This window comes from Pseudoliparis swirei, chromosome 13, assembly GCF_029220125.1.
Source record: "Pseudoliparis swirei isolate HS2019 ecotype Mariana Trench chromosome 13, NWPU_hadal_v1, whole genome shotgun sequence".
Lineage (NCBI taxonomy): Eukaryota > Metazoa > Chordata > Actinopteri > Perciformes > Liparidae > Pseudoliparis > Pseudoliparis swirei.
The window spans coordinates 13,293,479-13,307,172 of NC_079400.1; the positions used below are offsets into that span (position 1 = coordinate 13,293,479).

Below are 13,694 nucleotides of genomic sequence, written 5' to 3' on the forward strand. Positions count from 1 at the left end.
TTCCCGCTTGAATGCATCCCACGAGTCCACTTGCAGTGCAGCAACACAGGACTCTAAGGCATCGGTCAGACCCAGTAGGATCATGACTGGGCATCCATTGTGCTCTGTGCTCACTTTGCTGTGATTCTCTGCGTGGTGTGTATTTAAGGTGGTCACTAAAACACACATTGATATCATTTGTTCATGGGGATTGTATTGACACATACGCACAATAACATATTGTCTCTACTCATTTATTTACTTTTCTTTGACCGATCGTAACCCGTTAGTTCCACAGACTGTACATTTGGTCTTTTCTCTGTATCTATGCACTGCTCATGTTAGTTACCTACTATATGACAGAGCTTCAGGTTGGTCTTCAGTTTGACACACAACAGAAGAATCATGGCTCAAAATGCATCCCATGGTGGTCCTTTAATTCATAGAAGTGCCCATGAAGTGTGTGTTATATTATTAAGATGGTTACATTTCATTACATGTCATTTAGCCGACGCTGATATCCAAAGCGAATTAGAATCATGTTACATTCAGCTACAGGGAGCTACTCAGGGTTCAGTGTCTTGCTGAAGGACACATCGACTAGGGCGGGGATTGAACCGCCAACCCCCTGATTGACAGACAGACCTGCTGACCACTGACTCACAGTCCAATGCCACAACAAGCTAGCTAAACCATGAATATGTTCTACTGGTGCTACTTTTAAGCTCGTAGGACAGGGTCAGGAACAGTGGAAAGACCAACAAGGACCGTTCTGATGAGTTTGATCCGATGGGGTCAAGTTGTATAACTAAACCAGAAAGGTTATTTGAGGTAAAAGCTACATTGGGCTTTCCCTTGTTTCAAAAACCTGCATATTTATCTTACATTTGGTTGGAAAATAGTTTCTGTAAAATACCCACAAGCAACCCCAGATTGAAAGACGGACGTGCTATCCACTGACCCACAGCCCTTATGAAGCATAAAACAACAACATATTTCCCTTTCCTCCATAATCCTTTTCTTAAAAAGCTCTCTTTGGGGCATCCGACCCTCACCGTCACTCCTGCACCGGACCACCCAGTCACGGCACAGCTACAAGAACCGTTGATCCAAAACAAGCAGAATTAACGACCGGGTGCGGCCAACAAGCGTCCACCTCTCTGGTACCCCACGTGTCGAGTGCTTGGGAGTTTCTTTTAGCAGCAGGTACGGATCAAATTCAGACAATTCAGCGACAAAGACGCCACGTTTGTCTTTAGAAGACGAAGTGAGCCGGCACAGACGGCCGCCACTCAAACACGCGGCGCCTCATCACAGCCGTCTCCAGCCTTGCGGTAATTAGAGGCCGTGTGCCGGCAGCCCGGTGGTTGAGTCGTACGGTGGCTGCGTAGCGCCAAACCACAGGATCCAGGGCGGACTGCAACCGCCACATAACGTCCTCTAATCGACACGTTTGAACTGCAGCAGCGCCGGCTGCCACTTGTGGGGCCGAAAATAGTTTGCCTCTGTAATCAGGGCGCCGTGTGTGACCCTCAGACGGTGGAGACGCGCGGGGAGGAGCCGGGTCAGCAACCGCAAGTGGCGTACAAACACAAATAGATACCGTGGAGCCGTGTTTTACCTGGCACGCCCAGCACCGATCTCTTCTAGCAGAGGGAACACCTGCTGGTTACCCGTTAGGACCTGGAGCCGGTTCCATCGCTCTGGGTGGGTCGGCTCAGACTCCATCGCCACCAACGTTAGCGCGTACATGCGGTTTGTTTTTAGCGATGGACTCTTCCACACCTCCAGTACACGAGGAGCACGAGGGTGTCACGTTACATTTGATCCAAAGCGACTTATAATCATGTTGCATTCATCCTCCGTCGACACGGCTACAGGGAGCTACTCAGGGTTCAGTGTCTTGCTCAAGGACACATCGACGAGGGCGGGGATTGAACCGCCAACCCCCTGATTGACAGACAGACCTGCTGACCACTGACTCACAGTCCAAAGCCACAACAAGCTAGCTAAACCATGAATATGTTCTACTGGTGCTACTTTTAAGCTCGTAGGACAGGGTCAGGAACAGTGGAAAGACCAACAAGGACCGTTCTGATGAGTTTGATCCGATGGGGTCAAGTTGTATAACTAAACCAGAAAGGTTACTTGAGGTCAAAGCTACATTGGGCTTTCCCTTGTTTCAAAAATCTACATATTCATCTTACATTTGGTTGGAAATTAGTTTATGTAAAATACCCACAAGCAACCCCAAAGGGCTCGATGGTGTTTTGAGCGGCTGCCTGGAAGGTGCCGGAAGGTGGTCCCGCCCCCAAAACTCGGATCCAATCAATGCGCTACCCACTTGGAGCGCATATTCAAACCCACTTGGAGCGGAGCGCATATTCAAACCCACTTGGTTCAACAATTTCAAAGGTACGGAGCTAATATATTTATATTTTTTGGGCCGGCTAATGTTGTGGTAATGTTATTTCAACCTGCTAGCTAGCAGATAGATTATGCTAATCTTAGCTGTGGTAATGTCATTTCAACCTGCTAGCGAGCTAAATCTGGTTAAAACATTAGGTAACAAAGTAAGATTAATTACTGTAGATTAATCACTGTATTTTAGTGATTGTTAATGGTTAGTGGTTATCTTTCAAATGATGCCTGTGAGGCACTTGACGTTGAGACTGGTTGACTTCCAGGCTGCTTTGGAATAAGGATACCTCTGAGGCAGCCACCAGTTTTTGGATAACTCTGAGGCATCATAGGTAGTGTTGACTGCCAGGCTGCCTAGTCGTTGGTATACAGGTTAACTCACAGGCATCCAGTTGGTTTTAGATACCTGTAAGGCATCTAGACGGACATTAAGAGGGGCTGACTCCCAGGCTGCTTACTAACACTGGTTAGCTCTCAGGCAGCCAATTAGCTTTGGATGCCTGTGAGGCACCTGACATTGAGACTGGTTGACTGTAGACTGATATCCCTTAGTTAAATTGTCCTCATGCCTCCTCATACAGATAGGCCTATTGAATAAATCTGACAGATTATTTTTAACATTGCATATGCCTAACATTATGTGATAATACTAATCACACTCATATTGCCTTTCTCTTTCAGTTTATGAAGAAATGGCGCCCAGGAAGGGTAAGGTTCAACCTAGACCTACTTTAATGACTAAAAAAAGTCTCTTTCACACACTGACATTTAACAATGACTTCAATAATTCCCCAAAAAATACTTATTAGTTCCTTGCAATGTCTTTATACAGTAGGACGGAAGCGGAAGGCCCTGCAGGTGTCAAAAGGTGGTAAGTTATTCTTTATCTTGCCATCTGGACTCGAGTACTACAACACTAGTTCATCTCCTCATATAGCACATTTGGTTACTTCTTGTGACTTTATAGGACCATCTGCAAAGATCGCAATTTTCCACCAGTCACCACTGGTTGGTGGAGCCTCCGCCCCAGCCCCAACCCCATCTAGCCCTGCTGCTCCATCCACCCCTCCTGCTCCATCCACCCCTCCTGCCCCATCCGGCCCTGCTGCTCCATCCACCCTTCCTGCCCCATCCGGCCCTGCTGCTCCATCCACCCTTCCTGCCCCATCCGGCCCTGCTGCTCCACCATCCCCTACTGCCCCACCCAGCCCTGCTGCTCCATCCACCCTTCCTGCCCCATCCGGCCCTGCTGCTCCATCCACCCCTCCTGCCCCACCCAGCCCTGCTGCTCCATCCACCCTTCCTGCCCCATCCGGCCCTGCTGCTCCACCATCCCCTACTGCCCCATCCGGCCCTGCTGCTCCATCCACCCTTCCTGCCCCACCCAGCCCTGCTGCTCCATCCACCCTTCCTGCCCCATCTAGCCCTGCTGCTCCACCATCCCCTACTGCCCCATCCGGCCCTGCTGCTCCACCAAGCCCTACTGCCCCATCCCAGCCGGCATTTCAGAATGTCCACAGCCTTTTGAGGACATGCTCGGGGCATCGGAGCAAAAGGTGAAGTGCACAGCTAGGCATAGGTTTCTTCAAGACAGGTTTATATTTTTAGTGGTAGTGTGGTAGTAACAGTCCTGAGACCATTTGTGATGGGATCTGGGAAAACCAGTCACATGGTGAAATTTGACCTTTTGGAAGCTGACTTCAAGCTTGTTTCAAATATTTTTTCATTATTTGTCTATTTCAAATGTTATGATTGCCCAAAGTCAGCTGATCAGTTAGATTTCATGGAATAGAATTTTGACAAAAACAACTTTAAAGAGAGGGGTTCTAAATAGACTGGCTGGTTGAATAAAGCACATTTTAACACATTCAATTATGAAAAACAAGTAGATATATTTAGGGATGATAGACAACATGTTATAGAATAATAATTGAATCAAAACCCAATTTCACCAAAATACTGAGTTTCGACCTACTAGTATTTTCACTCTAATCTCAAAAATGTCCCTTTTCACCATGTGACTGGTTTCCCCAGAGCCCATCACAGTTTTGGGTTATAGGAACATCTGTTGGGATGGCAGTAAAGACAGAAGGGCTATGTACAGACATTACATGTGTACAATACTGTACTGTATGTAAAGAAGATGAAATCTAATATTGTTACGAATAATATTGTTGAAACATTGAAACCTTCTTTGAGTGTGACTCAGAAATTATTTTTACAAAGATACCAGATAACGGTGGAGGAGATCAGGAGGAGGACTGCTCCACCTGAGAGCATGTCAATAAATACCCTCACTGCGCTCCTGAGAACCGACAAAAATTTGAAGAGGGACCTCAGGGAGCAGCTGCAGGAGGTCGGGGTGACTCCGGGCACAGTGACCAAAGTCACCTCACTATGCTCAAAGCTGTCAGAGGGTACAGTTCAATTCTACTCACTATTCTTGTAACGGCACTTTTTACATACATTTATATCAATAAAGAACTTCAGAAAGCCAGCTCCAAACTATTACACCCCAGTGTCAATAAGTGTTTCATTGTCACATTGGTATGTGCATCAAATCTGAATTTAATACTGTGTTCGTGTCATGATATGTCTTTCCCATTTTTGTTAAGGCGAAGCCAAGGACCTGTGCTCCTCCGTCGGTGCTCTGGCTGCCAGGAGCATCGAATTTAAAGAAGTGGCCATGCTGCCGGCATCAGACCCCACTGTGGCCACAGGGAGAGCCACGGAGTTCAAGTAATTTGCAATATTCCACATCCTATATCTGGGCTCTGACAGGTTTAATAGACATTATTTATCCTGAATTTATGTTTATCTTTTCCTCCAGACAACAGCTCCAGCACCTCGCCAACCAGGTGAGGTCAAATGATCAATTTGACCTCCTCACGCACACCTTGGGGCCAGGAATGGTAGAGGTGGTGGTGGATATTTTTTTAAAGTGTGTTGACACACATTGAAAATATTAACAATTAACAATTTGTTGTTTGTTGTGTTCATTAATTAAATATCTTCATGTTCTACATCACTGTGTATGTGTCGTGAATTGGAAGTGTATTGAACTTGGCATCTTGATTTAACTAGTCTGATAATTTAGCTAGCTGGGCCTGAAATCGCATGGTGTAAATTACAGATCCGACATGTTAGGCATGTGGATTAAGGCAAATAGTCATGGTAACACAATATGTCAACACTAATTTCTACAGCTTCACATAAGGGTTTTTTCCAGTAGAGTGTTACAAGTTAATGAAACCCCAACTTACATTAATTATTTAAAAAAAATGTATCGTCAGAGGACACACACATGATGGAGGAGAGACATGACTGATGGGGTGTGACATATTCTTTATTGAAAATAAAGGCCAAGTACAACCCTCATACACACAGTAAAATGGTAAAAACAAAATTTCACACGCAAACAGCTTAGTTTACTAAGCACTAAGGATGGCAGAATTTAATACACTATAAATATTATCTAAATATTTTATTGGGGCAGTGTGGGACAGGTCGGAAAACTGGGGAAAGACTAGTTACGGGTTCGCTGTCTTCGCCTGCGCTTAAATGCCCGTCGTGATGGACAGTTTGTATCTGCCGCTTGTTGTGGTCTGTCTTTGAATAGTTTGCAATTCGTCTTTTGCTAAGTTCAATGTGTTTCCTGTATTTGTGCAGTCGCTCAGTCTTTCTTTTGTTAAAGACCGTTTTGAAGCGGCCAAAGGCGAGCTGGTGTGTATGTTTCACTGCTGTATAAAGGTCAAGTGATGGCTGATACTCCTCTGACTCACACCAATTCCTCAAATCATAAATCATGTCCTTTATGCAGTATTTTGCCTGGTGAACTGGTGGCTCACTCTCTGTTTCTATATTTTCCTGGTCCACAGTTGTGGTTGGCTGTGAGGCAGTGGTTGACAGTGTTGATTCACTAATTTTGTTGGCCACCAACAGACACACACATACTTCCCCATAACTGCTTGCCAAGCAAGAACACTGCTGTTTTGCAAGATTCACAATACCCACATTTTCTCCATTTTGCACCATCACTGTTGTCTCATCACTCACAAAACTGTTGGTTGCACATAGCATATTTGCTGTGTCTTCTCTGAGTGCAGCTGTGTCAATCAGACCATCAGACACCATCTGAGCTAACACTATGTGTTTACATTTCTGACCTTGTCCATTGACTGGACACTGGCAAACACTGTACAGTAAGTCAACTTCATAAAACACATCAGGCTTGCTTTCTGAGGGTACACTGAAGCGGGCCTCAGACAAATACTGGATGTTTTGGTCGAGCCCATGAGACCTCATCCTTTCAGCTGATATGACACTTTCTTGGGATCCTTTTGTGGGGACTCGACCAGCATTAACGAGCTCATCAAGTTGGCTGAACAAAACACAAGGGCAAGGGTAATCATTGTCAGCATAATTTAAATTAAATTTAAAGATTAACACTTAGGATTAACCATGAATCATATTGCGTTTAACTTCCTAAATATGAAAATACACAGACTTACCTGTAGTACTTCACCACATGGTTATGGAGGATTAGTAGTAGGTCATCCAATCTTTTGTTGCAATATCCTCCAAGGAAATTGTATTTCAATCTGTTGAAAAACCTTTGAAATTAAAATTATACAATTAAATGTGTCAGAAAAAAACATATATCCATAAGTAATAATTTCACTCATGAATCTATAACTATTCAAAAGTGAAGTTTCCTCACCTCTCCACAACATTGTTGGTCTCACTTTGGTGGTGGAAAAACATTCGGCCAAAGTTGGCCCACATAGCCCCACACTGCAGCCAGGTCTCTCTGAGGTATTTTGACACTCTGGTCGCCCCTGTTGCTGTCTTGATTTGTTCAAGGACTCTCTTAGCAGTTTCATGGAATACTCTCTCCTACAAAAAAGTGAAATTAAGTAAAAAGTCAAGTGAAATGCAATTGCAATTCTGCAATTGGAAAGAATATAGTTGAGAGCTCCTCATTAATCTGACATTTCATTAGTCCAACCATACACTAGACCTGTGATTAGAGTGGCTAGGGTCTGGAAATGGTGTAGTGTAGTTACTAGTCTCGTGTATGGTCGGACTAATGGCATGTCGGACCAATGGGATTTCAGACTAATGACACAGCCCAGTAACATCCCAATTTTTTTAACAACCCTTTTTCATCAAATCATGGATATTTTCACATTTACTCTATATGTCGTTTGCCTCTTTGACCCACGCCTGTAAATAGCAAAGGGCATTTTATATGCATAATGAGTTGTTGTGGATTGAAGAATTATGGAGGGGGAGATTTCCAGACAGACTTTGAACATTCATATATAACTGTATGTTGAAAATATCTTTGGGTTGTGAATAGAAGCTTTCCATTTGTTCAAGATAGTAATCCAAATGGAATTTGGAAATTTGCAATGACAGCTGTGTCAAACGTTTTTCGAAAAGGTGTGAAAAGACAGAAAAGAGCACTCAACTGTGCGACATTGCTTGAGAGAAAATATTCCTTGAACGATGATGTTTCTCACAGCTGGATCTTGGACATGGCCTCCATCTTGTTTAACAACCCAACGGTGGATTGCCTACATGACAACAACATTAACATTTAAGGAAGTACTGATGAATGGTCAGATCTTTTTTAAAGTCCTATCAGCCTTTTATAAAGTGCATTTAAACCCTGTGTAAAAGAATATTCTTTTTCATGGTTTGATAACAGTATTGGCCCTGTGAACTTATTTGGTTTATTAGACATACCTGAAGTACATGAAACCAGCAAAGCAACACAGATGCATGTGGAAAGACAGTCTTGATTGCCTTGATTTCTTTCTGATCCCGGTCAACCATAACACACCTGGGAATGGAAACAGGACAGTAAGCTCAATGAAATCATAATAAAATGTAAGACGATAGTGATGTGGCTTTGCAGAGTGTAAATAACAATTGACGTATGTTTTCAACAAGAAAGGGAAGTCTTTTACAGGAGTTTTTTTAATTGCTTACCTTGGTGTGAGATCTGCTGCCTCTTTAAGCTTTGTAAGACACATCTCTAAGGTTGAGGATGTCTCTTGACTCAAAATAAAAAATGACACAGGTATTCCTTTGCCCTCATCATTTTTTACCATGACAGCATAAAAAGCAAAGCCATACTGGGTGACACTTTTATAGGTTGCATCCAAAAAAATCATCTTCCCTCCAAATTTTTCAGCTGCTCAAGCTGCCATGCTGAACTGTAGACAATGATGAGGGGTTGTTCTTCACTATGTGACAGTGGTTGATACAGTAAAACACTGTCTTTCAGGTCAGCCTTCATGAGTTTTTCCACTGATATACAGTCATTGCCATCCAAATGTATGTATTTGTTGAAGCTTCTTCTGATTCCGACAATGTCCTCTGGAGTGACAAAGTATGTTCTGTCCACAAGGTTGGTCTTTCCAAGCCTCTGTGACCAGTCTGTGGCTTTCAATAGAATGGCACTATTAGAGACCCCTTTGGAAATACAGTCGTGAATGAATTCAACCAAATCCTCATTGATGCGATTGGTTGCATTTTCTTCCATATTAGTGAGGTCATGGCCACTGTGTTCGCACATTTCTCTGACAATACAACCTCGAAAACTGACTGAGCTTACGAACTGAAAGGACACATACGCTGGACAAGAATTTGCCCTTGTCTTCATTGGATCTCCTGTTGACGATCCGGTTGCATGGTGGGATCGCTCACACCTCCACTGAATGACATTTGGTCTTTTTTTTTTATAAAGGAATCTTCCTTTTTCCATTTCATTTATCCTATCAAGGCGATTCCTCATGAAAACTTCCTCAGGAATATTCTCTTCAAGATTTTCAAAGGATTGCTTGATTCTTCGGTCCCTTTCCTTCTTTAAGCCATCTTCAATTGACTTCAGCCAATGCTTCTCCATTGCCTGAACGGGGAAAAAGTATGAAAACATAAGCCTATGACTCCCTGAGACACACATACTAAACTATTTTATCTTGTGATGACCTGAACTATAGGCTAGATGGTCAGTGTTAAGCAGTCTGGAGCACAACTTTAATCCACCATGCCTAGATTCCTCTCCACTGGCTGTCACAAAGTCACCTGTAGTCTATTATAAAGCCTATTAGCCTGTAAGAAATCAAGTTATTTTCAACAAAAGTCCTTATAATCACCATCTGCCCTTGAGTAAACTATTAGTAATCCCTCTTAATGTCCGTCTAGATGCCTTACAGGTATCTAAAACCAACTGGATGCCTGTGAGTTAACCTGTATACCAACGACTAGGCAGCCTGGCAGTCAACACTATCTATGATGCCTCAGAGTTATCCAAAAACTGGTGGCTGCCTCAGAGGTATCCTTATTCCAAAGCAGCCTGGAAGTCAACCAGTCTCAACGTCAAGTGCCTCACAGGCATCATTTGAAAGATAACCACTAACCATTAACAATCACTAAAATACAGTGATTAATCTCCAGTAATTAATCTTACTTTGTTACCTAATGTTTTAACCAGATTTAGCTCGCTAGCAGGTTGAAATGACATTACCACAGCTAAGATTAGCATAATCTATCTGCTAGCTAGCAGGTTGAAATAACATTACCACAACATTAGCCGGCCCAAAAAATATAAATATATTAGCTCCGTACCTTTGAAATTGTTGAACCAAGTGGGTTTGAATATGCGCTCCGCTCCAAGTGGGTTTGAATATGCGCTCCAAGTGGGTTTGAATATGCGCTCCAAGTGGGTAGCGCATTGATTGGATCCGAGTTTTGGGGGCGGGACCACCCAAAGGTGCCGGTGAGGGCTCAAAACACCATCGAGCCCCCAAAGGACTAAAACAACGCAAACAATTGTTTGCACAAACTGTGTGAAACCGAGTATAACCGAGCTCTAACACGTGGGAGGTTTATGCTAACCTCATAGTTATAACCTCTTAGTTATAACCTCATAGTTATAACCTTAGTTATAACCTTAGTTATAACCTCTTAGTTATAACCTCTTAGTTATAACCTTAGTTATAACCTTAGTTATAACCTCTTAGTTATAACCTCTTAGTTATAACCTCTTAGTTATAACCTCATAGTTATAACCTCATAGTTATAACCTTAGTTCAGGGCTCCAGACTAACTTTTTTTACTAGGAGCACAGTGGCCCCTAACTTTAAATTTTAGGGGCGCAAGCAGAAAATTTAGGGGCGCACACTATAAATCGACTTGCAAAGTGTTCTTCTTTGGCAATGAAATACGCCGTGTTAAACTTCAATAGCAATTCGCAGGGCTCTCAAGTTTTGAAGACAGGCAAGAGTGACATTAAATAGCCGAGAGTTTTTTTCAGCGTGAGAAATACGATGTGTGGCGGGAGTGCGTGACTTAAGACCGAAATGCGTGAGTCTCACGCTCAATGCGTGACACTTGAGAGCCCTGAGTTCGGCCTCCTCGGCGCACTGGTTAGCAGCCTCTTGTCTTCTAGATGCGACTGGGAGTGGAGCTTTCATTGCACAGGTCGCGGCACATTTTATGTTTCAGACTGGCGTTGTGTTTGATCAGCGTGTCGTGTTTTAATTGTGTAGTGCCAGTCTTATCAGCACATTTCGTGTTCCCCGCATGTTGTGGGAATCGACAGCAGAATGTACAGTTCATTGAATTGGTCTCCCAGGTGAACTCGCGCAGCCACTCATCGCGAAAGCTGAATTTCGCCACGACCGTTTCCTCACAATCTGAGTCGGACTCATTCTCGGGATTTGTCTTCTCTATATCATTAGGTTTAGGAAGAAAGTACGAACTGATAGTCCGCTTCGCCATTGTCAATTCATTGTTTCTCCTCACCTCATAGTTATAACCTCATAGTTAGAACTTTATAGTTATAACATCTTAGTTGTAACCCTCACTGTGCAACCTCACACATTTTAAAACAATTTCCTTGAGTCTGAATCTGATCTGAAGATGGTATCGACCACTGGTTGTCAGCCGAGGCCCATCCAGCAATCAAAGCACAATCTGAACTGCGTTCCTCCAGCTTAGTCTTACTTAACTTCTCCATTTCAACTTTTGATTTTAGATCCAACTCCTCTAGTTTGTTTCTCGATGCAGTAGAACCAGAGATCAGAACCAGAGATCTTCTTCTTGGTCAAAAGGTGTCTAACTATGTTGTGAACGCCCTACTAATACATATTAGAGTACTTCCTTGTTTTGGGACTGAAGGGGTACACAAGTTGAATAATTAGTGCCTGTGTTTGACCAATCAGTGATGGCCAGCCCGACAAAGCCTTAAGGATGCTGGACCTTACCTACAGGACCTTCATGTGGCCCCTGGTGCCTCCAGTTAAAACATCAAAAGGTCCTCTGTCACCAGGAGAAGTTCCTGCATACTTAACGCTTAACATCTTCTACATTGAGTGCGCCAACATCCCCCACAATGCAACACAAACCCCCGACAGCTACAACCGATTATTTGACTTCTATGTAAACTGCCTGTCTGTCAATCCTGTATCCTGCACGCTGTCCTCATTTAGTGGTCTTATGTTGTTGTTGTTGTTGTTTACACTGACTGCGATGTCCATTCCCTGAGCATCAATAGAGAGAAGGCACACTTACAGGATTGCTGCTCCTTGGCCCAGCTGGAGGTTTTGTGGGACTGGCACCAGACGGTGACGCCGTCCTCCATCAGCTTCAGAGTTCGCCGCTTCTGCCAGCGAGGCGAGCGGACCTTCACATGCGAGGGACGAAGCCATTACGTGTCTTTAAGGCGATCAGCGTCACTGACGGCCAGTCGTATGGAGATGGGTACGAGCTTTACCTTGATCATACTGGAGCCCTGCAGCATCCGCTTCACGTCTTCATCCTCCTGCACTCCTGGAAGGAAAACAGACAGCGAGATGGTTACAGAGAGAAGGACCTCAGGAAAACTTGACTCGAGGAAGAAGACTGGAAGGGGGAGGAGAGGAAAGGGGGGATGAAAAGAGAAAATGGAAGGGTAGAGCGTAATCAGAATGTAAAGTTAGTGTATATATATAGTTTTATATATATATACATCTGTTGGACCGCAGCAGCTCATATGGAAGCTCTGTAATTCACCGCCGGTCGGGTGCAGTGAGAGACGGTACGGACGGAGACATGAAGGAAGACTAATAGGAATAATTAGAGAGAAGAGGAGTGAGAGGTATAAGAAAAGGTTGCATGGTGATGGGAGAGGAGAGGTTGTTCCAATCATCGGAGTGCTTCTGGCCTGTTATGAAGGCGATATCCTGGGACACCTTTCACGAAGATGACACATCTCAACCAACTCAAATCTTAGTTTCAGCAACTTGTCTTTGCTTCACGCTCTGAACCCCTGAAAGATTGAAAAGCATGTTTTCTTTGAACAGTCGGCAAAACTACAGCGTTGATCATCATGCCTCCATCTGCCTGATGGATCATGGAGGTCTGGATCGTGGTCCAAGCCGACTACCAACTATTCATACACTCTGTCATTCATTGAATGTGTTGTTACTCTGTAATGATTCCTTCTGGTCACATGACATCTATTGTTCTGTCCATCCTGGAGAGAGATCCTCCTCTGTTCTCTCCTGAAGGGTTCTTCACCTTTTTCCCCCTGAAAGGGTTTTTTCTATCTCTTGGGAGTTTTTTCTGATCCGATGTGAGGTCAAAGGTCAAAGGTCAGGGATGTCTATGTGTACAGATTGTAAAGCCCTCTGAGGGGGGTTTGTAATTTGTGATATTGGGCTGTATAAAATGAACTGAATTGAATTTCTCACGGCCAGATTTGTGAAAACCGTCTTTATCGTCAGGTTTTCATCTTTCTGATGGTCCTTGATCACATTGTGTGGGACGAACGCTTTCGTCCAAAAAAGCAACCAAAGCCTCATATTTTTATATTTCATCAAAAACATTTCATTCTACATATTTCAATGAAAATACAACTTTTGCTTTCGAGGAGATGACATTGTAAAACATGTTAATAGTTCAATCGCTAAGGAGACATAGAGCCTCCATCTTCTTCCCTTCATTGGTAACACGTGGAGGAATGTGAGGGACATAGAACGTATTGGTTTTCCAATTTTTGTTCAAGAAATGATCAAAGAAATTAAACTTTCTTTTCATGACTTATGGCATAGTAACTGTGTTATACTGCAGGACGTATACATGCAGTGAAAGTCAAGAACACAGAGAGTAAAATGGTGCAGGAGCAAAAACACCCTGAAGCTGCTCGAGGTTCAGAAGGTCAAGCATCAAGTTCCCCCTGTATGCAGATGACACACCGCTCCATCATGCAGTCAGTATTAATGTCAATGCTACTGGTTGAA

General features: G+C 43.6%; 2 protein-coding genes across 4 annotated transcripts in view; one reads left to right on the forward strand and one right to left on the reverse strand.

Annotated features, from left to right (window-relative positions):
- plcd3b (phospholipase C, delta 3b) overlaps positions 1–13,694 on the reverse strand; it is a 34,824-nt gene that overhangs the window by 14,727 nt on the left and 6,403 nt on the right. The window contains exons 2-3 of the mRNA XM_056429039.1: positions 12,188–12,243; positions 11,986–12,097 (exon numbers count right to left, since the gene is read on the reverse strand). Coding sequence (XP_056285014.1) covers positions 11,986–12,097; positions 12,188–12,243 — 168 coding nt within the window. The remainder of the gene's footprint in view (positions 1–11,985; positions 12,098–12,187; positions 12,244–13,694) is intronic.
- LOC130203148 (transcription factor AP-2-alpha-like) lies at positions 2,961–5,375 on the forward strand. Of its 3 annotated transcripts, XR_008833444.1 has the most exons (5): positions 2,961–3,108; positions 3,233–3,271; positions 4,627–4,817; positions 5,016–5,139; positions 5,231–5,367. XR_008833444.1 is itself a non-coding variant. In XM_056429052.1 (4 exons), the coding sequence occupies exons 2-4, from the start codon at positions 4,679–4,681 to the stop codon at positions 5,358–5,360; spliced, it is 393 nt and encodes a 130-aa protein (XP_056285027.1). In that variant the 5' UTR covers positions 3,632–3,956; positions 4,627–4,678; the 3' UTR covers positions 5,361–5,375. The 3 variants fall into 3 exon arrangements, 2 of the variants coding, with proteins under 2 accessions (XP_056285027.1, XP_056285028.1); XM_056429052.1 differs by lacking the exons at positions 2,961–3,108; positions 3,233–3,271 and adding an exon at positions 3,632–3,956 and having other exon boundaries at positions 5,231–5,375; XM_056429053.1 differs by lacking the exons at positions 2,961–3,108; positions 3,233–3,271 and having other exon boundaries at positions 4,541–4,817; positions 5,231–5,375.

Excerpts from the sequence above, each read along its gene's own strand:
- LOC130203148 (XM_056429053.1), top strand. The coding sequence starts at position 4,544 with ATGAAATCTAATATTGTTACGAATAATATTGTTGAAACATTGAAACCT. Across the intron at positions 4,818-5,015 it reads ATGCTCAAAGCTGTCAGAGG|GCGAAGCCAAGGACCTGTGC; the intron begins GTACAGTTCAAT and ends ATTTTTGTTAAG. Across the intron at positions 5,140-5,230 it reads GGGAGAGCCACGGAGTTCAA|ACAACAGCTCCAGCACCTCG; the intron begins GTAATTTGCAAT and ends CTTTTCCTCCAG.